General features: G+C 37.2%; 1 protein-coding gene across 1 annotated transcript in view; it reads left to right on the forward strand.

The window, feature by feature from the left end:
* Positions 1–10,469: 10,469 nt before the first annotated feature.
* Positions 10,470–22,772, forward strand: part of CD96 (CD96 molecule) — a 33,816-nt gene continuing 21,513 nt past the window's right edge. Inside the window, exons 1-4 of the mRNA XM_025163829.2 lie at positions 10,470–10,596; positions 12,426–12,848; positions 17,306–17,418; positions 19,052–19,277. Coding sequence (XP_025019597.1) covers positions 10,548–10,596; positions 12,426–12,848; positions 17,306–17,418; positions 19,052–19,277 — 811 coding nt within the window. The 5' untranslated portion in view covers positions 10,470–10,547. The remainder of the gene's footprint in view (positions 10,597–12,425; positions 12,849–17,305; positions 17,419–19,051; positions 19,278–22,772) is intronic.

Here is a 22,772-nt window from a genome sequence, read left to right on the forward strand (position 1 = left end):
TTTGGCAAGGGCATCCTGTAAGATTTTCACTGTACAGATTACATTACTTGCTGAGAGAGATGGATTTAATTTTCCACATTTTCAGATGTATCACGAGCATTTGTCCTAACTTAGGTTAGTCACAATAGAGAGCTTCGGAATTCATATTTTGTTTGGGCTGAACTCAAGAATTATTATTGGATACCACTAAAATCCTGGCAAATATTGGGAATCTACTAAGATGTTAGGAATTATAAATTCTTAACATGGGGTTTGACTAAAAGCCTGATCTTACACACTGTCTTGCAGCAATTGATTGTTGATCTGTATTGTTTTCAACATGTAAATTAGATTACTAACTTGGTAATGATCATTGTCATACGAAATATACACACTGACCATCTGTGTTAATAATTGACTTAATAAGGATCTAACAGGTCTAGCTGATTCTGAAGAAGTTATTTGAGAAGTATTTATTTATATGTTGCCTTCATAGTTCTAATCTTCTGTACCAGCACCACCAAGGAAGAAGTGACTGATTTGAGTTTCTGGAAATGAAATATTAATGAAATTTAAAAAACTAATCCCAAGAGCTTGAACTTGGCTGCTTCTCAAGGTACATCTCACTCACGGGCTTAGCTGTTGAAGCCAGACAGAAAAAGTTCTTCCTTGTTCCTGAAGATGCAATGCCAGCTTGAGCTTCCTAACAAAAGTCAAGCATTTTTATTCCTTAGTCCTAGTCCAAATTGTTTTGAAGCTGCTCCAGACATCTGGACTGAAAGTAGTTTGTAGGATTCTTAAATGTCTTCTGTAGTCTGTATCTGCAATTACCAGCATGGAATAAAGCTATGTTTAGAGGATTTTTTTAATGAAACAGCCTATTGATCTGTTTCATGTAGACCAGTTATGATGGTTCTGTTTTGTGTCCCTTCCCAGAAAAAAAAAATGGAAAAGGTAAAATGGGATATAAAAATCATGGGAGTGGGCCAGAGGGAATGGTGGGAAACAACCTTAACAGTTTCCCTTCTGGTAAATGTGTTGTGACTGGCTATGACCTCTGTGACAGCCATTTTGAGGCAGTGCCCATGATATCTTAAAAACTGCAGCAGCATCTGCTGGCTAAAAGATTGTAGACGCCTGCTCTATTATTCTAGTTTGCTTCTTTAAATGCCAGCTATAGCTATGGCTTTTCTCATTGACTACAGATAACCCAATATCTGTAAAGATGAGAGTTGCTTTTTAAAAATGTGAAATCTGGCCAATTTAATGCTGAAGAGAGACAGTAGATACCATGAATAGAATCTGATTTATACCGTGACAACAGACAGTATGAGAATCCTACTCAGGGATGAAATACTGTGCAAATGCCATTCGTATTTTCCATTTAAATGGTTTCATTCAAAATCTTCTAGTGCTTAAAAAGCTCATTGTTGCTAAATAAATATGTAACAGAAACATCAGTATACAATTTAATTGTTTTCATTTGTTCACATCTCTATTGAATTCTTAAGAAAGAAAGAACGTGCTATTCTTACACAATTCCAATCTATTATTCATGAGTTATGCATCCAATGTGTTCACAAAACCATTTATGTATGTCAGGGACCAAAAAAACACATTATTACTGATCATTCACCCAACAGGAAGTAATATATGAAAGCAGAACAGAAACCGCCCAAGATATTCAAATATCAGAACAGGATGCATTTTGCTCAGATTGAATAAGAACCCATTTAAAAATAATTTCTAGTCTTGTCATAAACTATAGTGGGAAAGAAAAATATTACACTTACTTAATTCTACGATTTGTGCACTCACTGACTGATCATTTAATGACTCTTCAGCTAAACTAGTTTTTTCCATCACTTTTAAAAATAAATTTGCATAACTGAATACCTAGTTCAGTTTATCTATTGTGTCTTCACTGATATCAGTACATTTGGAATTGAATCTGGTTAAGTAAATTTTTGATAAAATCTATTGGTATTATGTTCCAATCTAATAAGCTCCTTGTAATGGGTTTTATCTATTATAAAAACTGCAAGTATAGGCTGATATAAACTTTCAAGAAATAGAAAATATTTTCAGGGAATGCTGTTTCTTTTGAAAAGTGTGTGCATTTCCTCCCTTAAATGCATTGTATTATAAAGAAATTCTATATAGTCAACAGTCTTGAATTAGGCCAGTTAATTATGAGTTTTAAAAGATCTACCTGCCACATCCTTCTTTCCTGTAATCCTCATTGGGAAGGCAGCCCAGAGCAATATCTGGAACACATTATGTCCCATTATGTGCAGCTAATTACACAAAGATAAACACTTCTAAGTCATTAGGTAGATGAGGAAAAAAATACTAGGTTTACATATCAATTAAGTCAAAATTCATTTTATCAGGCACATAATCCCAAACCTAGTATTTTATGAAACAAGCCATAACCTTTTCTCTTTCTTGATATTATTAGAATTTGTACTCAAATCCTTCAGTCCAAATGGGAAAATATTAAAAGAGTATATTAAGAGTCAGGTAGGGGACAGCAGAATAGAACTTCAAAAAAGAAAATCAACATATTAACTGAACCTACCACTTGCTAATAACATATTCACCATTAGGGTTCACCTGAAAGTGAAGGAATATATTTGTGTTTACTGATATGACCAAGGAAAATGCTATGCATAAACATTACCTTACTTTTTTTCTTCTGCTTCTCATTCAGTCTGACAAAAGACAATTTGCTTTGAAGATTTCAGTCAATGAAGAAGCAAATTTTCCTGATAATCTCCTGAGTGAAATGTAATATTAAATAACAGTGTAATTATTTAGTGATGAAATATCCATGGTGTGTGGGTGAGTGTTTTGGGATTTTATTTGTTTCGTTTCGTTTTGTTTTGCTTTTGTTTTTGGTTTTTTTGTTTTTTTGGTATAATTATCTTTCCTGCTGTTTTGGCCTCCTTTGCTTTAATTAACTTTCTAGGGAGGAAATCACGGGGGAACACCTTCTATTGAGCTTTATTCAGATTGTGAAGTGTGAGCATCCAGGGAAGTGTCAGAGTGATAGACAAACTGGATCACCAAATAGTAACACCAGCTGTATTGTCTTCCAGCACTTCCCACAATAAAATGAACTCAAAAACATCATCAAGAAGAATTCAAGAAAAATTCTCAAGCATCCTGTGAATAAGATCAACTAGCCTAAAATGGCAAGACAGGTACTAACACAGCTTTACTAAGGAGCATTTTGAAAGGAAGAACCTAAATTTGCCTCATGGGAGGACAATAGTAGCTACAGTATATTAATTTGCTTTCTTCATTATCTTTTGGATCAGGAAATATGGTCTAGAAAATTGTTAATTTCATATTAAAAGGTGGAGGACATCTCTTGTGGAACTGTGGCATACACTGGCACTGGAGTTACAACTTGGGCACAACACCTATATAAAGTTGGTCTGGAAATATGATGATGTCAGTCAATGTCAATATTCTGATAAAAAAAGAAGGATTAAGGAATTCAGAAGTTCTTGTTACCACCTTTTCTCCTTCAGCAGTAGATGCTCAAGCATGAATGTGTGCCTTTGGAAACACTTCTGTATATTGGCTGAGATGACCATATAATTGTCATTTCCCCACAGTTATCCAAATCCGCTGGGTGATTCTTAACTATTGTTTCTTGTGCCACCAATTTGATAAGATTCCTTCTGTTCTGTGATAGATTCCTTGGTCTATTTCAGTGTTTCTATATTTGCAGTTAAAATGAAAAGTAAATATGCTTAAAGTATTTTACAGATTTCATATTGCATTTCTTCAGCCCTACATCTGCTTAAAAAGAAAGATCTTTTATGTTTCTCTCCTCAAAATCCAATTACAGAAGCATATTGAGATTAATTTACCATAACATTGATTTTTCAAGGGCCAGGAACTAGCTTCAACAATTCAAAACAATTAAATAATTATACATTTCCATGTTGCCTAAACAACAATAATATATTAAGCAATGAGCAAATTAAAATCTGAAAATCAATTACTAATCTCTTAGCTGACATTGGGCAAGCCTTTCCTGGAATGAGAAATAGCAAATGTCGATATGAATTCTAAATTGCTTACCATTGGGCTTGCAAAATCAGTACAATAGAAATATGGCCAGTGTTTTACTCCATAGAAAGAATGCATGTTCTCACAGTCTTCCTGCTTTGGCAGATTCTGAAATACAATATAAATGCTTAACAGTATGTTGAGAAAAGTCTTGCGCAACATTAGAGATGGATCAGTATCTATACCATAACCATGTGTGAATTATTCCAGTTTGTCCCCAAATTCCAGCAAATATGTACAAAATTGTGGCTGAAGAGTCTTCCTCAATTAGGACTAATTAAAGGATCAGAAACCCTAGTTCTAGCAACAGGAGTGAGAAGGCACTAAAACACATTCTGATCAGGCTTCAGTGACCAAGACTCATAATAAATCATAGACCACCTGACTTCACATGATTAAATTCAGTCCCTAAGCTAGTTTTCAGCAGAAGTATCACAGCCTTGCAATATAAGGATCTATACTGCAACTAGAAAGAAGCCAAGCAAACTTGTTGACTGCCCACTGTCAGAATGTGTGTGCAAGTGCCTCTTATTATTAGAGATGGAGTTGACAAAACAGGAAGTAACCCTGGAATCAGACAGCATCATTTTGTAAACAGCACATGCCAAATTTGAGCAATGTAAAAAAAAAAATAGACTCCAATTAGTTAACTGTAAATCTTGGGAGAACATGGGAGAAAGAATTTTAGGATTTAAACCTTGGGATAGAACATTATGTAGAACCAGATTCATAGTCTTTGTTGACATGGCGGTTCATCTTTTTAAGGCTGATATTTTCTTAGCCTACGGCTAGCCCCCTTAGCCGTAAAGAAAGGGGGCAGTCACTTATACACACAGAGGTTCTTCCCATGTTTTTTTCTTGCCATCCTTTCCACAAATTAACTAACTCTTGGCACAGAGATTGATGGCTTTGAAGGTGAGTGAATGTTTACAGCACTGCCAACTCTGGTCTAACAACCACTGGCTTTTGGCTTAATTCTCACCACTCCTTCTCCTGTCCCCTGTGATTCAGACCTTTAGACCTTCAAGTTAGTGAAAGCAGATATACTTGTGATTATGAAAACATGTTGTAAGGTTCTAACAAAATGGTGCCATGGAGAGGAGGTTTGCTTATTCACAAAATGGCTACCATGCATTGACCTGTAATTCACTTTTATTAACCTAAACACTATTTGAATTGATTAAAGCCTGTTTCTTACTGTTGAATACAACAGCTTCAATGAACCACAAAATTCTTTCCAGACTGTACAGTAGCCTTTTCCAAACAGGATGGACATCAGTTTCAAAAATTCCCACCCATGGAAATTTAGGGTATTTGAGGTAAATATTAGGTTGGAGGAGGATCCTAGCTGTAATCTGTATTTGGGGCACTGAAAACAGTATATTTCCTTTACTAAATAGTGAGAAAAAATGTTTAGAAATAAAATGGTAGAAAAAGAGAAGAAAGATATTATTCCCTGCTTTCTACTAAATCAAGCTGTTGTCTAGGCTTGACAACTTCTGATGATTAATGACTAGAGAGCATTCAGAGAACAGTCCCCAAAAGTACAGAGGGTTGAAATGCAAGATGTCAGGAGAAAAGTGGAATTAACTTGCTAATTTTAGTCCAAGGAAGAGAAGTCTGGGAACTTGTTTTCAGTGTGTGCAAAGCTGAGTTAAAAGCACAATGACAACCGCTGAATTCACTTGATTACAGAGACATCAAATAAAGGAATTAATTTAAGAAATAAAATACAGAGTTCATGTATAGGAGGAAACCGCATTGACAATTTTGGCAAGCAACACCTGCTGCAAGTCTTCAGGCAGATTTTTTTGCCTATCCAACTTCAACCTTCTAGCAACTCACCATTCAGAATCTGTGACCCTCTAGATCAGGGTTCCTCAACCTTGGTGACTTGAAGATGTGTGGACTTCAACTCCCAGAATTCCCCAGCCAGCATGGCTGGCTGGGGAATTCTGGGAATTGAAGTCCACACATCTTCAAGTCACCAAGGTTGAGGAATCCTGATCTAGATATTGCTAAACCACTATTGTAATCAGCATCCCTCACCACTAAGGCTGTTTGAGAAACAGAGTTAACCCACAAGTTCCCAAATTTCTCAGTTCATGGTGCTCTTAGTGTCTCAGTAATTTTTTCATGGCATCCCACAGTTCCCAGACTGCATTGCAGTGGCAGTGGTCCACAGCAAACTCACAGGTGTGCTATGGGATATTTTAAATTTTAGAGGGAAACACAGTGATGCTCAACATATGCTGACATTTTGTTGATCCTTTCATGTTGTTTTTCTTTATTGTTGCTTTGTCTAGCACCATAATATAAAATACAAATACAACAGGCTAAGTGGCTGTGTTAAGACTCACAGTCATGATAGTGGTGACTGATGTCAAATAGATTGTGTTATTTTATAAATGTGATTGCTATTTGTTATTTATTTTTTTCCATTAGTTATAGATTAAAATTAGATGATTGCAGGTATAAATTATACTAGTCCTGAATGTATTAGAATATATAGTGATCAGAATCTAAAGATAAATGTTGATCTAGAAAGGAAATTAACCTAGTAGTAATTTTGTTTTCCAAAGGGTACAAAAAATTGTTGAATCTGTAGGGAATCGCCTCAAGTATAATAAACTTTACAGAGTAGGCTATGTTGCCTCTCCATCTGAGAGGTATAAAGAGTCAGCTACAATCCAGTGTATTATTATTACTGTACACTTTTTGTGAGATGGGCAGTATCTAAATTTGAAATACAAACAAATAAATAAATAAATCTTTTAGCTGCCCACATGCAGAATAATGAATGAAAAACCTGTGAGACCCAGTGGCAAGGGAGCAAATTACTTAGAATTGCTGAGAAATTATTGGAGCTCACCCATATTTATATTTAGGGCTTTCTGGTGTGTGTGGGTGTGTTTGTGTGTGGTGTAGTATAAGTAATTCTTTTTCATGGGTGACATTGTTATTCCACCTATCGCTGCTTCAAATGTCTTTTAATCCAGTTGTCCTCATTTTTCTCATTCCATATTTTGTAGGCTTGTTTCATATAGTCTGTTTGTATGTGTGTTAAATGCAGATATGTGGTTATGTACTTTGGATGGATGATAGTAATTAAATAAAAGTACAGAGAGAAAAAGATGGTTACCATATGAACAGATAGTTAATACAACTTAAACAGTGATATTAAACTAAGTCGCTTAGGTTCTTAGGGTACCCTTTAAAAAAAAAAAACACTTATCATTTAATATCATTTCCATTTCAAAGTATCCTCTTTTCTCCCCAATTTCAGTGAGGAGTTGAGTTTCTGCCGAGCATGTTTAGGGCACATCTGTCTGCAAGGGAATAATTTCTTGCCTCAAGCAGGAACAGCTTTTGCCAAATTCTCAGAAAAAGCTTTCTTTGGAAACAGTTGAAACTGTCCCTAGAGTTCAGGTTTTCTTTTATTGTGCCTGACCTTCTGGGATCTTCTTAGATGCAACTTAACCATAATTGTTGAAAAAGAACTGTATGGCAATCAACGTACTGTAAGTGCCCTTGTCTTCCCAGCTCTACCCCACGTGATCCCTAAATAGAAGATAAAAGAGAGGTAAGCATTTTTTTCAAAAAATTCAGAATTACTTTTCTGGAAGTAAAAAACATCCACAGAAAATAACTGAAAAAGTCCTGTCACTGTTCTCTAAAATGTGGGCAAAGTTAATGTATACCAGGAGAGCAATTTGCAGTAATGCAAAGTGGATGATATTGTATCACCACCTATTGGCAATTCTTTAGTACTGCTTTCGGGGAAGCAGCAGTAAATGCTGAGAAATTCAAAAGGGTAATAATCTTTCAAGATATTGAATTATCTGCAGAATATTTTTTGTTGCAGCATTTTAAAATAACAATGCTGAATTGATGAAAGCTTTAAAAAGTTCAGCTACACACTGTTACCAGTCTAGGGAGAAAACATGTGATATTTTATGGTTAGAAACTACAGAAATTGATTCCCAAATCCTCAAGCGATGGTTATAGTAGGACCTCATGGTAACATGAAAACAAAATTATGGCCTTAATGTATAGCTTAGTAAGATCCTTAAACAAAAAGGAAAGGAAATGTTATCTAACTTCTTTCAAGTATATTCAAGTATATTCTTTGGAATATTCAGTAGGTATTAGAAAAAGTTATCATAAAAACATGCAGACTTGAATGTTAGCAATACCATTACCAAAACATGTAAGTGCTAAATTGATGGCTGGATAAAAGCTACAGTAGGAGCCTACTGACTGCCCAGTTAATTTATTGTTAGTGGGGGTAATCTGAATATAAACTGAATAATTAATGGATCACTCTTTCACAGAGCACTTCCAGAGTGAAAATACCATTTTCACTCCCTAAACCTGCAGAAGTAGTGTGGAGGTGAACTTTGATTGTGAAGCCTCTCTAATTAGACATGTTAGGACAGCTAATCCAAACCAAGAACTGTTAGCATTGTTATGGTCAGTTGCAGGATGCAGGAAATAAAAGATAGCTTGTCCTTGCTGTTAGCCATCCTGAAATCCAGAGTTAGCTTTTAACCATACACGTAAAACATCAGTTAATGGAAGAGGGATAAAATAGAGTTTGGAAGGAATGGAAGTGAAAACAAAACTACTTTGAGGAGGAGACATAGAATAGCCAAAACTACGAAACCTTCCAGAGGGGAAAGTGTAATGTTCCTCTGAGTTCTGTGACATCAGAAACCAAGTGTTTTTGGGATTGGATCTATTGCTTATTACACCCTTTATTCCATTGCATGGAGACACACAAACAAGACCTTGTTTCACTGATAATTCCAAATTCAGCATTTGCAACAATGTGACAATAAAAGAGCTTTTGGAACTTTATATTTGCACACATGTTGCAGTATCAGAAGGAAATGCAATGTCAGGAGAGGGGGGGAGTACACATAAACTCTGTGTTCTCTGTTACATGAGAGATACTGCTACACTTTCACGACTGTTGCAAGGAAGCGTTGGGGCAAAAAGATATTACAGGCAATCCAAAATGTACTTTTCAAAATTCCCTCTTGCTGGTTTCTTTCATCTCACGTCTAAGTAATTACTTATCCTGTGTGCCTCAGCTTGAGCAGGATAAATTAAGCTACTCCACCACAGTGGAATTTCTTCTCTTATCTTCACTGACTTGTGAATTCCCAGTGGTATGACAAGTGTCAGCATATATGGTCCACTCAAAGCCAATGTAGAAGAATAATGGTTCTTAGCATGCCTCTCTGAGGATAGGAACTTATGACCTCAGTGCTACTGAGACTGACAGATCAAACCATTTGTGCTCATGGCGTATACCATGTGGTGTGTGTGCTGTCATGTTCAATTGTGATGAATAGTTATAGAATCGATACAACTGTGACAATGCTATTTTTCTAGTGAATCATGTAGATAGTGGTTTATGCTGACTTCTTGATCTTTCTTTTCCTCCAGATAAGAGACAAGGGGTAAGGGGAAGAGATCTGAAGAAAGCAGTGCAGGAAACAGACAGCTGTGCCACAAAAATAATACCCTATAATATAACAGCTAATGATTTAAAATAGGCCAGCAGGTCAGAATGAGATTGCCAGATGAGACCCAAAACCTACGCAGTCCATGTCCACCAGTGGCCAGATGTTCTGTCTGTTTTGTTTTTACTCATATGAACATTATCTCTGATCCCCGAAGGTAGTATACAGACTTCCTAACAATCATTGCTAGCTATACACTAAATGGATAATCACACCCTAAAGTGGCCTAAGAAATTCGTCTTCATTATATTTTGCTGGTAAAGTTTTCCTTAATTTAAGTACCTGCTATGAATAGACATATTCATCCACTCAGAGTTGTTGAGAGTCGGGTGGCATACAAGTTTAATACATTATTGTTATATTTATTTATGGGGAGGAGAGTTGAGGTGAAAGAGAGTATCTTGCCTAGGCATGCTTAGTAATTTTGTAGTAAAGGCAAGGTTTGCATCATGCTTTCCCAGACAGTCACCATGGTCTAGATCTAGCTGTAGACTCAGGTATCTAATGTTGAATTTATAACATAGAAAGGCAGGGTGGGGGAAGGAGCACCAGTAATGACCAAGTATCACATTGTCATCATGCATCTTATATCACTGATCAGTCCATATATTTTGCAAAGAACTGTTACTTCTACTGTCAATTGTCATTGGCTGCTGTCAAATGTTCTTCTGAGAACTGAAGTCTTAAACTCAATGCGTCAACAATATTTGGGCAGAAGGACAAGTTATTGTAGCATGAGGTTTTATTTATTCATTTTTTAAAGGCCAAATGCACATACAATTTTAAAAAAAACCCTCAGCAAGTGGTTTCATTTCCTGTAAGCATGTTTCTTCTCAAACCTGTGAAAAAGAAAGTACAAAAAGCATACTCACTGTTGAAGAGATGAGTCTGTCAGTTGTTGAATACTGAGACAGACTGTTATTAACAGTATTTTTTATATACAATAGGAAGATGGGATTTCAGGTATCTTATTTACTCATCCTAGCATGTGTCCTCAGAGGTAAGTTAGTTTTCTTTCCATAAAATGATGATGTCTAGGTTTATGAACTTGTTTTATCATTCAGAGTTTCTTGTTAGAGCACAAAGTAGTGTGCATGGTGACTGTCTCCTTTAAGTTTTAAATATAAAATTCTATTTCTTGGGTGGCTCAAAGTGCTGGATCTTTGTTCTTGTAAGATCTTTGTTCTTATAAGAATTATATCAGTTTAGTTCCATTATGAGTTTTCTAAAAACTGACGGATTAAAGGTTTGTTGGTACTGCGGGATTACATTATAAATGTTCTTAATTAAAAATAAAATGGAAGCATTATTGGCTCATTATTAGAAGCAAATAACTGAAAAAGCTAAGCAAGGTTAGACCTGATGAATACCTGGATGGGATACAATAAGGCACTCCCGTCTATCAGCTTATCTAGGAAATTCAAAGAAAAAAGAAAAAAGAAAAGAAAACATTCTGTATGAAGCAAAGACAAAACCACTTCTGTATTGTCAAGGAACTACATGGGCAAGTTCAGGAAGTCATCAGGAACAAAGCTTGACCCCAGGGAGTATTTACTGAATTATTTGTTGATTATTTTTGGCACCCCTGCCTATGTAGCTTTTGTTCTAAATGCTACAGAAAATGTCTTACAAATGAGAATATGAACTGTCCATCCGAGTTAACTGCATTATTATAGTGAATTTCACACAATGTCTCCCCCAGACAATGCACTTTAGCAGAGCACGAGCAGGAGACCATCCTGGTGGGACGTGACCTATGTCAATGCAAGAAAAATGTTTTTGATGTTAAGTCTGATTTCTCCTCCTCCTCATGCATGAGCAGCCAAACAGGGAGTGTAACCAGCTGAGTCTCCACATAGGATTATTAGCCTAAATACAGACCAAACAGACTTCTGCCAGCCAGTCTTAACAGCTTTGCCTGATAATAAAAAGATGAAACTTGAAAGATGAAAATGCTCAGAGTTGCAACACATTTTGAGATAAAATAAAATAAAACTATTAATAAAAGTTCAGTATTAAAATATTTATTCTTAATGCCCTGTTGTGTTGTTTGCTTTGATCCTCCATATGCACCAAAAATACTTCAGGAAGAATTGCCTGTGCCTAGTTCTGACAAAAGTAGAGCAGCTTCCAGAAACCAAGATGCTGAACAAAATACACCATCCTTTGAGTTTCCAGCCTTTTTTATACTGTTTTTCTAAATATTTTTTTTAGAAATATATGCCTGCTTGTTTAAATTTTCCATCAAGGTTCAGTACCACAACTTGTAGAGCCCAGAATAAAACAAAAAGGGTACAAATCCTGTATCAAGGGTACAAATCCTGTGATTCCAGGGCTGCATGTATTCCTTTTCAAAATCTTGGTTGTGCCTCCAAAGGACCTGCATAGTTTGCCACCAGATTTAAATTTTAATGTGACAGAAAGGGGAAAAAATATTTCAGTGAATTGCATTTAAATAATTTAATTTTCATTTAGTTTTTTCCCTGCTTCTACCCTTTTTGGCAATGCAATCTCTAGCACTGTGGGGTAATGGTTAAGCTGCTGGATTAGCAGTAAGGTGACCCAGGTTCTAGTCATACTTTCACATGATAACTGGGTGACTTTGGGCCTTTGAGATTTGCAGAAGTTATTTTCTCTGTTCAGAGCCAAAATCATCAATATACTTTAAATGTTTATAACTGTTTTAAATTATAAATAATAAATAAAAGGGGATGGAGCAGTTTTGCTTGTTTTGTTTTTTCAATGAGAGCATTGAGCTGGGGAAGGCTAATATAGTTCAATGACTATTATACCTGACCATGATAATATACCCACTCTATTGATTTGTAGGAGGTTCTGCAGTTAAAATTATGAATGAAGAAACTATCTGTGCCTCAGCTGGTAGTAATGTGACTCTAAAATGCAGCATCTTGCAAGAAAAGGAAACATATGTAACACAGATTCAGTGGTCTAAATTTACTGATGGACTATCAAGAATAATAGCTGTATATAACCCTAGTTACGGCACAAAATACTCTGAAGTAGCTTACAATAATTCAGCAACTTTTGAGAAAGGTTTCCATGATTGTTGGACCGACTTCAGCAGGGCTTCCAAAGAAGTTAAATCAATAGCAAACAACCTAGAATGCAATCAGTGGATTCTACAACTGAAGAATGTTACACTTGAACTCTCTGGCTCCTACGAATGTACCTTTACCACATTTCCAGTCGGAACAAGCAGCTCAAAAATACATCTTGTTGTTAAGAAAAGAGGTAAGTAATATATTTTTTTAATGAGAAAACAAAAAAGAAGTGTAGCATAACTCTAAATTGAGAGGGATAAACTGCATGTGGCCCTCAGAACTGCCATAATTCAAGTCAATTATTATTTTATTGTCAATATTTTTATTCTTTATATTGTTATTGCTACTGTTTTTCATTTTCCTTAAACAATAGAACCTTTTGGAAGGATTCTTGCAGTTTTTATAAGTGCTCCTTTATTTTATATTTATTCTACCCACTTGATGTCATGAGCATACTCTCAATAAATGCCAACCCTTGGATACTAAAAATTGTCCAGCCCAGCTCTTTTTAGACAGATTATGTCTTTTATGGTTCTGTTGGTTGTGTGTGTTCCTGTTCCAGATGTTTTGTTGCAAATGATATCAGCTTATAACTAACAAGGATTCAAAATGATTCTTATTCTATGCAGGAACCATAGAGATAATGCTAGAAATGTGGGGGGGGGGGGCATTAGGACAGTAATGGGACTAGAGATCTAGTTGTGAGCAAAAGAGTTTCTAAAGTCTGGCAATATTTAGGGATGGTAGTAGAAATGTTGTAAGACTTTTAAGACCAGAATCTAGAGTCACTGTAACCAGGCATTCAATTAGATACCTAAGTAAAATGAACATTTGGCCAGGATGTTGAATGAGCCCATCTGTAATGATTGGAAATTGAATAACTATGGGTAGGCCTGGGTTATGTTACATTTTCTTTTATGATTTTTTTATGGGGGGCGGGCTTGGTTTTGCTTCTGGTTTTAATTCTATGTTGCCTGGGCAGAGTCATAATTTGTAAGTTGGGGAGCCATATCTATTGAATGAAACAACAAAACAAACAATAATAAAATGTATATTGGAGTCCCTGGTAGTGATGCACTTGGACAGAATGGTAGTATGTATGTATGTATGTATGTATGTATGTATGTATGTATGTATGTATTATAATTTAAATCTAGAAAGGTCACCCACTCAGCACAGCCTCTGAGTGGTGCACAATTAAAACTAATACAATACCTAAAACCAGGGGAGAAAATAATATCATTACATAGAACAAATATAACCGGGGGACCACGTATAACCAAGACAAATCTACACACCAAGTGGACACAACACCAGTCTATCACAGAGCTTGGGAGGAAAGTCAAATTTTTAAAGATCATCTAAACATTTGTAGTGTTGGGGCAATCCAAATCCTGGCAGGAAATGTCTTTCCAGAAGGTAGGTGCTGCAGCAGAGAAGGCAGGCTTCCTAGCTAAAGTTGTTTATGAAAGGGGACACAAATCTGCCAAGTTTTTTTTTTTTTTGGTTAGTTTTTAATGTTTTTAGGATCAGTCATTCTTTCCTGAGGTGGTTCTGTGTCCATTTGAACAGAGGTGTAATACATTTTCTTGCTTCTCATCAATTGATCCAGTTGTTTTAAGTGATGCTGTAAAGTTCGAAAGAATTCTGGTGGTTGGCATTTTCTGTGTTATAGTTTACTCCTTTCTGGAGAATGCTGTGTTCTGAGATAGTTATGGGATGCTGGAGATATTTACCCCCCATTCTAGTTCAATTTCATGTTTTCTTATTGGGTTAGCTTCAGCAATTTGGTTTTCAGTTTTGTTTTTTCTTTTTTCAGATTGTTTTCGTGTGCCAGTTTTGATGGTAGTTGTTAATGTTTTTATAGGTTCTATAATCATGGCTTGTTTTAATTTCTGCTTTAAGTTATTGATAATGTGCTGGTATTTATGCAATATACAGTGACCATCTGCTCTCACCTGATGTACTATTTTTTGGTCTGTTTGTTGGGAAGTCTGTGTCTTATGCTAGTAGGCAGGACCTGCTAACATAGGCATTCATTCAGAAAAAAAGAGTTGATAAATACAATTTTGATTGTAATATGTACAACTTATGTTTTGATTGCCAGGCATAGTTTGATTGATTATAAAATTTCAGGAACACCAAGCTGATGCCAGTAACTGTGCAAAGATTCTAGTGGAATTGATAGGTGGTCCGATATACATCTTTCTGCTTTGGAGTCCTTGGGGTTCTCTGAGCTTGGTTCTTTTCTTGCAAACGTTTCATTACCTGGCTAGGTAACATCTTCAGTGCTAAAATGGGATGGGGTTTGCTCTCTATTTATGTGCTGTGGCCTGCCTTGCCAGTGCAGGTAAGGGTGGGGGTTTTGTTTGGGTCCTCTGATAGTTCTTTGATTGGCATATGTTTGCTGCTGGATTGTGTGCCTGGTGGTAACCTCTGCTTATCTCGGTGATGATTGCTGGTGATGATTGCTGGTGATGATTGCTGGTGATTGATTGCTGGTAAGGCGATCTTCTGGTCTTTTGTCTCTTTTGAATAATATGTAGATGCTGTTAATCTCTATGTGTCTGTTAATTGCTGCCTTGTCTGAATACCAGGCTTCCAAGAATTCTCTTGCATATTTGGATTTAGCTTGGTCTAAAATTCTGGCAGTTTCCCAGTTAAAACTATGGTTGAGTCTGTCCATGTTGTTAGATTGAAAATTTATCTTACCAGGTCCGTTTCTGAGCTGAGAGTAAAGACACTGACAAGTTGCATGAAGTTAGGAGATTTATTCTTCACCCAAGAGCAGAAGCAATGACAACATGCAGTTAGGTGGGCGGCCGGGCTGGACCCCCTCCATACAGCACATATATACCTTTCGTTACATTCAGACCCACATTAAGATGTCATGACTTTTCTGATCCAATCAAAGCCAGTTACCTTGATCCATACTCCTCCCTTTACCCAGGACCCCTTTCTCTGGTGCTGATTAAGGTTCTTCCTTTCTGTATGTAAACTAATTTCTTATCACCTTGAGTGTTAACAGCCATATGTAAACTATCCTTTATCACTCTGATTGTCCACCAGGCGCTGTCCCAATTTACATCCCTAAGAAATGAGGTCGCTTATCTTTCTTTGTGAGGGGTCATCTGAACAGGAAAAGACTATCAGATCAAAACAGTTTATCTGCTTACATGAATGGACAGCAATTAAGGCATCCTTGAGATATTAAGAAGTGTTGAGGGTCACATCCTCAAGAATTCAACCTTTTGATAATCTAAAGTGAGGCCAATCACTGTGAGGTCAACCATACATACAGGAAAGGGAATATTGGCATATTGCTGGGCCTGTTTTTACTTCAGGTTATACAAGAAGGTAAAAATTAATGTCTAAATATCTAAAATATCTACATGTCCCAATATCGAAAATGTCTACATGTCCCAACCTTCTAACAACGTGTTGTGAGATTAAGGGATTTTCATAATGTCTTCTGACTGCTAGTTGGTGCTCATGGATGCGCTCTGCTAGTCTTTTGCCTGTCTGTCCTACATAGTGTTTGTTACAGTCCTTACACTGTATGTTGTAGATGACTCCTGTTTTTACTTCTTGGGCTACTGGGTCTTTTGGTTTACTTAGGGTATTTTGGAGTGATTTTGTTGGTTTATGTGCTACAGAGATGCCATATGGTTGTAATAGTCTGTTGGTGGTTTCTGAGACGTTTCTGATGTATGGCAGTGTGATCCTTTTCATAGCTTGTATAGGTTGTGTTGTAGTAGGTTGTGTAAGTTGTGTTGTAGTAGGTAGGTAGCATTTTAGACCAAGCTAAATCCAAATATGGATAAGCAAAGGTTACCACCAGGCACACAATCCAGCAGCAAACATATGCCAATCAAAGAACCACCAGAGGACCCAAACAAAACCCCCACCCTTACCAGCACTGGCAAGGCAGGCCACAGCAAATAAATAGAGAGCAAACCCCATCCCATTTTAGCACTGAAGATGTTACCTAGCTAGGTAATGAGACGTTTGAAAGAAAAGAACCAAGCTCAGAGAACCCCAAGGACTCCACATTTTACAACCACATCAGAGGAAGAAAGGGGATTTTTGATGCTGCCCAAGTTCATCCCTGTAGCACTAACTAGACTAAGCTAGAGTTATGTATAATGTCTGAATGGTGCCATTGTGCTCTAATGTTGTTTCATAAATTCTAATTCTTTAATTAAAGAGCAAGTCCTCCTGTTTTCATTCCCCCACTCCTTTGTGTGGCACAAATGTATTTTATAAAAGCCTAGAATAAGTTTTGGTTACATCCTCAGATCTAATGTTATCTATTGTAGCAGATGAAGGAGCTGCAAAACTTAAGTTGTTTGTTCTATGGCAAAAATTTCAGATCTTGAAATCTCAAGAAACCACTGACCTGTCCTTATATTTAACTGTCCCTGAACTGTTTTCCATCTCACAAAAAAGTCTATTCCTATTTTGGAGAAATATTCTCACTATCTTCACAATGAGGATGAATGTATTAAGCAATAGTACTTGTAGAACCCATGAACACGTTTTAAGCCAACATAGTAGGGAAAATCTAATTTTACATGCATTGTACATTGGAGTTTTCTACTTAATATTCTTCTTTTTGTTATTTTACATTTTTCTGCGTGATAAAAGATGACAAGAATTCTGTGTTACAAGCATTACTAAACCAGACCCTGGAAATTCCATGCTTGAACAGTACGTCTCATCATATAAACCTGGCGAATGCTTCTGTAACATGGTTACTGGTAAGTAACACTTTCTCAGATAAAATAAAGGGAGAAAAGCCCTAAATTCAAAGTGGCTTCATTGAACCTGTCAGAATATATTTTATTTGTTATTTTGCTTTTAAAAATGGCTGGAAAAGTATCATTAAAACCTGGTTTGCTCCAAAGTTTCAGGGGTGTGATTTTGGAGAGATGTAGTCTTGAGGATCTTGAGATCTCATGTGGCTTCTAAATTATCCATGTCCAGGAGGGGTATGCTATGAACCCAAGCATCTCATATTCAAACAAATGCAATTCTAAACTGCAGTTCTTTGTCTTGATAGTACTCAGTAGGTTTACTACAAATACTTTCTATAAATTATCTAGCATGCATGTTAGTGCTACATGGATACAGCTGTTTCGATAGATTTTTTATTATTATTATTTTGAGATATACAAATTCATATAAACTTCCTCAATGAAGCCAGCTGGCTTTTAGTTGTTGTTTTTTTAAACCTTCTCAATTATTTAAAGGGGTCAAAAATCCAGCTCCACTCTTTCTAGCATACAATCATATCACTGCCATGACTTGGACATCCAAAAGGGAGTCAACAGCTTCAAAATGACAGGTCTGTCTAGGCAATTAAAGGCTCACCCTCTTTTTAATGTGCATCACACATGCATTGCATCTACATAAAAAAGGTTGGAGCTTAAATCACTCTGGTCATACCTACTATTTTGATGGTGTTGACACATACCATTCCCCCACCCGCCACTGATACCCTTGTACATGAGCTGGCAATGCTATGATTCCTGTTTTCCTTGGTAAGCATTTTTAGGTGATGATACTAGAATATTTTATCCTTGCACTGGAGTTCTGAAAATGTCCACTTTATCCCCATACAGTTTTAACAATTACATGAAACTGCTGAATCAAATCATTCTGTAATTTGGTCTGATTTGTCCTTTGAAGTTTTGGAACTTCAGTGGTACAAAATACGTCTGGGAAATTTCTAATTGGGGCCAAGTACTATTATCAGTCATCACTTTGGCCTGTACAGCTTCTGAAGCTTGAGATTTTGGAAACTGTTAAATCATCACTGCCTATTGTATGTTTGTGTGGTCTGTGTGTTTGTGGGCATGCCCACAGAGAGACTCACACTGAGACACACATAAATGCATGTAACTTAAAGTTCTCCAGAAAAAAAAAAAAAACTTCCTGCACTCCTTCAGTCAGAGATGGCATTCCCAGACTATTTAGTACTTTTGTTAAAGATGCTTGCTATCTTATTTCCTTAGAAAATAAACATTCTGGGTAATTGCTGCTGAGAGGAAGAAATAAAAAAAAACACACAATTTCCTTTTTTTCATTCTGCAGTCCCAGGCTTGATCTCTATCAGGATAAGGTAACAAAAGAGAAATGGTCCTTAACTGAAGTTTATAACAGAAAGGGACTCTTCTTAAGACAGAAGGCGAAATGTCGGTGGTGGAGAAGAGAGAGAGGCTACCTAATAGCCAGCTCTTCTTACAAGAGGGAGGAGGAATAAGTGATTCACCCATTCCAGTTGTACAATTCCTATTATATCAGCATCTTCTATTACATTAAAAAGAAAGAAATGACGATGATTCATGCTTTTACATGGGAATAGATCACTGAAATATCTCTCATTTCTAGCAGAAAGAAAATGGAAGTGAAGGGATCCTAATCAGGAATCAGCCCTATTACCTTCAAGACTATAAAGACTATCTCTCTGTGTACAAGGACAGAATCCAAATGAGTTCAAAAGATGCATTATTGATTTCACCAGTGACAGTTATTGATGATGGCAAGACGTTTGTCTGTTCAATTGCCAATCTCCCTGGAAGAATTCAGGAAGTTGCCACTCAAGTGAAAGTATTTGGTGAGGAGGAGCTATTAGTAATGGGGTAAACTTAATGAACATGGCTGTACTTTATAAGATCAACTTGATTTTCTTAAATGCTAATGAGGCACAGGGTTGTTTTCTTAAGTCTAACAGTATTTAACATTCCATTTTGTGCAAAGGAGCTTCTATGCCTCAGATTGGTAGCAGAGACCCAGCATAGCCCTTGCTCCTGATGTCATGTAGGACCGCTGCCCAATATACCCATCTGTTAGGCTTCTTCTATGCGACATCAGAACATTTCTTCTGAAAGCCTTCACAATGTTGTCTCTTAACATAAGATGTAGATGCACAGGTTGTAGCCTGTGGGCTGCATGTGACCGTCACTCACATTGCACCACACCATCCAACCCCTGGCCTTCCTACACTCACACCATACCAGCCACCCTGTGACCTTCCTGCGCTCACATGTAGCCTATGCCAGGGCTCCCAAGCCTCCCCCAGCCTCTCCCAATTCACATCAGTCTGCGCTGGCCCTCCCAGGGCCCCTTGGACTCCCCCACCCCCCTGTGGCACCTCCCACACCCCCTGCACTCCTTTTCTGGGGCTCCTGCCACTTCCCACTTAACAACCCATGCATCTTGGGGTTACAATGGCAACCAGGACTTGCTGAGATTGTTGTAGCTAAGCAATGTGATTGCATGATGTCACGCTTTATGACCACATTGCTTAGCAATGGCAATCCTGGTCCCAATTGCCGTCGTAACCTGAGGACTACCTATAGGGCTTTAAAGAAAATTTCAAGTGATCTACATTTAAAAAAGAATATTTTTGTCTGCCATGCTTTTTAAACAATCTGTTAATATTTTTTTAACATTATTATCAGTCTCTGATTTTATTCTCAAGGTGATTAAGAACTTTACGTTGATTTTTATTGGTGCTATTATTCGCCTCTGTTTTTGTTTTCTGTTAGGCTTCATTTAAATAGTATCATGTTGCCACATCTGATACACACGTCTTGCGGAATTTGATCTTGACAACAGTGCATCTGAATTTACCCAGTAAATACAGATGCAGTAGTTTCTTTAAACAGAGAAGTAATTTATTCATAGAGAGAGAAGTACAAGAAGTTAAAGCGTTTTGATTATTTCTTACAATTCTTGCAATCAAGTTCTAAAATGAATTCAATTAGCTCATACAAACTGAAAATGGAGGTTAATAATATAGATCACCACTAGCAAATAGAGCTAAGCCTGTAGCCAAATACAGCTCAGCTGGGGCTTGTGAGCAATGATTGCATAGGTTTAGCTGGAAAAAGATAAAGCAAGAGTCATTAAAAGAGACTGGTTTTAGGCAAAAGGGAGTGCTATGGTGCACTGAAAATTTAGAAAAAGTGGGAAGAAATAGGAACAAGGGGAAATTGGGAAACAAAGAAAAAGCAAAGATGCTGTCAGCACTTGCCCTCTGGTGGTATTCTTCATCTTGAAAGAAAACAAAATCATAGTGAGATCAAAAGGGAAGGACGACTTACTATGGAAATATCTGATCCTTCCATAAGGACTTTAATAGTACTAGAAATTTCATCTTTGGATAGTTCTTTCTTGGGATTATTGATGGTGCAATCATTCATATATTATTTTGGATCATGTTTGCTAATCCATAAAGTATGTGCCTAATATATTGTGTGGTTCCCCTTTCAAGAGGAATAATTTGGCTTTTAGTTTACAAAAAAGGGAAAGCACACACTGAGAAATGTCCATAGTTACTGGGAAGCCACTAATTTTATATTCAGCAATAACTTTCTGGGGCACAGCAGATACCACTATCTAGTCAACTCTGACAGATAACGAAAAAGATAAGCAAGGTCATACCTGGTTGTATTTAGATCAGAAAGTTCCACCACTGCAAATTGTGAACTCAAAAAAGCAGTCTGTACATTGTACAGTATAATCCTACTTTAAGGGAAGTTTAACTATATTTCATTGAATATTTTGAAGCTTCTAACTGCCAAATATGCCAGTTCATTATAAATTGCATATCAACTTTTAGTCGGCACTCAGATAACTTACTAAGAATAAAGTGATTCCAGTGCTCCAAGAGCAACTGCATTTTGCAAGCTCTGGAAAATCCTGCAAATACATATACAGAAACCAATGGTCTTGATGGGATAAATAAAATTACTATAACATTGTGATATAAATAGGCAAATGCATGCACACATATGCACATTACAAATAGGAAATAAGTCTTGCTTCTAGGCTGGTAATGAATGAATACATACACGTACATACATATAGACACACACACACACACACACACACACACACTTGCAAAAGTACAAATAATCAGATGCTAGCCATACAAGGCAAACCATACATGGACTAGACAAGAGAACCTGGAATTGATGAATGCTACTACAACAGTAGACCTAATGAGAGGGGATATATGAAATGTATGAGGGAACTATGGATGGACAGAAGACCTATATCCACACTGAGAAACAGATAGTTACCCAATGCTTCAACATGGTGAAGAGGAAGCTGCTCTCACAACTTGAGGTAGACCAACTACACATTACATCTGGGACTCAAGAATACCCAGAAGAACACAGGATGTGCAGGTAACACCTGAAGCTGGAATGTCAATGCCACCCCTCCATTACAGAGCACAGCAGCTGATATGAGGCATAAGATCATGGATAAACTAGCTACAGTCAAACCTCGAGACCGATTACCAAGGCTCAGTGGAGAAGTACCATCAGATAGTATGCTAGAAGATGCCAATAGAGCCCTCATGGCAAACCCTACTACTACCATAATTCAAACCAATGAACGGGTATACACTACAGCCACTGTAATCCTGGAGATGCTTGGCTACGTGATCAAGAACAGCAGTACATATCCCCCACCTCCAGAAAATGAGGTTGGAGGCTAAGATCAAGGCAACTCAGAGAGAAGTTAGTCAGCTAATGGAACTACAGAAAAGTGAAGAGACTAAGGATAAGTCTCAGCTACTGAAAAAATACAAGGGCCTGACTCCAGCTGAAGCCCTAGAGACTGCTAAACAAAAGCTCAGAGCACTGTCTACCAGGCTAAGGAGATACATTAGAGAAGCAGAAGCAAAGAAGATAAATGCCCAGTTCTCCAAAGATCCATCCAAAATGTACTCCCAACTGCAGTGCAACAACCCAGTAACAGCAGAGCCACCAACAGCAGAAACTGAACAGTACTGGAAGAACATATGGGAGAAAGAGAAGACACATAACACCAGTGTAAAATGGCTATAAGACCTGAGAGCAGACCACAGCAATATCCCAGAACAGGAACCAGTCACCATCACAGTAGCAGAGATCCATCAGTGGGCCAAGAACAGGAAGAGCTGGACAGCATCAGTGCTGGACATGATCCATATCTACTGACTAAAGAAACTAGCAGCAATGAATGAACGTCTAATAGTACAGAAGAACCAGCTGTTAGCAACAGGCTCCCACCCAGGCTGTCTAACACAAGGAAGGACAGTGCTGATCATGAAAGA

Source organism: Python bivittatus, unplaced genomic scaffold, assembly GCF_059951505.1.
Source record: "Python bivittatus isolate LINGU-HERP-01145 unplaced genomic scaffold, Pbiv_v1 ctg000350_np1212, whole genome shotgun sequence".
In the NCBI taxonomy this organism is placed as follows: Eukaryota; Metazoa; Chordata; class Lepidosauria; order Squamata; family Pythonidae; genus Python; species Python bivittatus.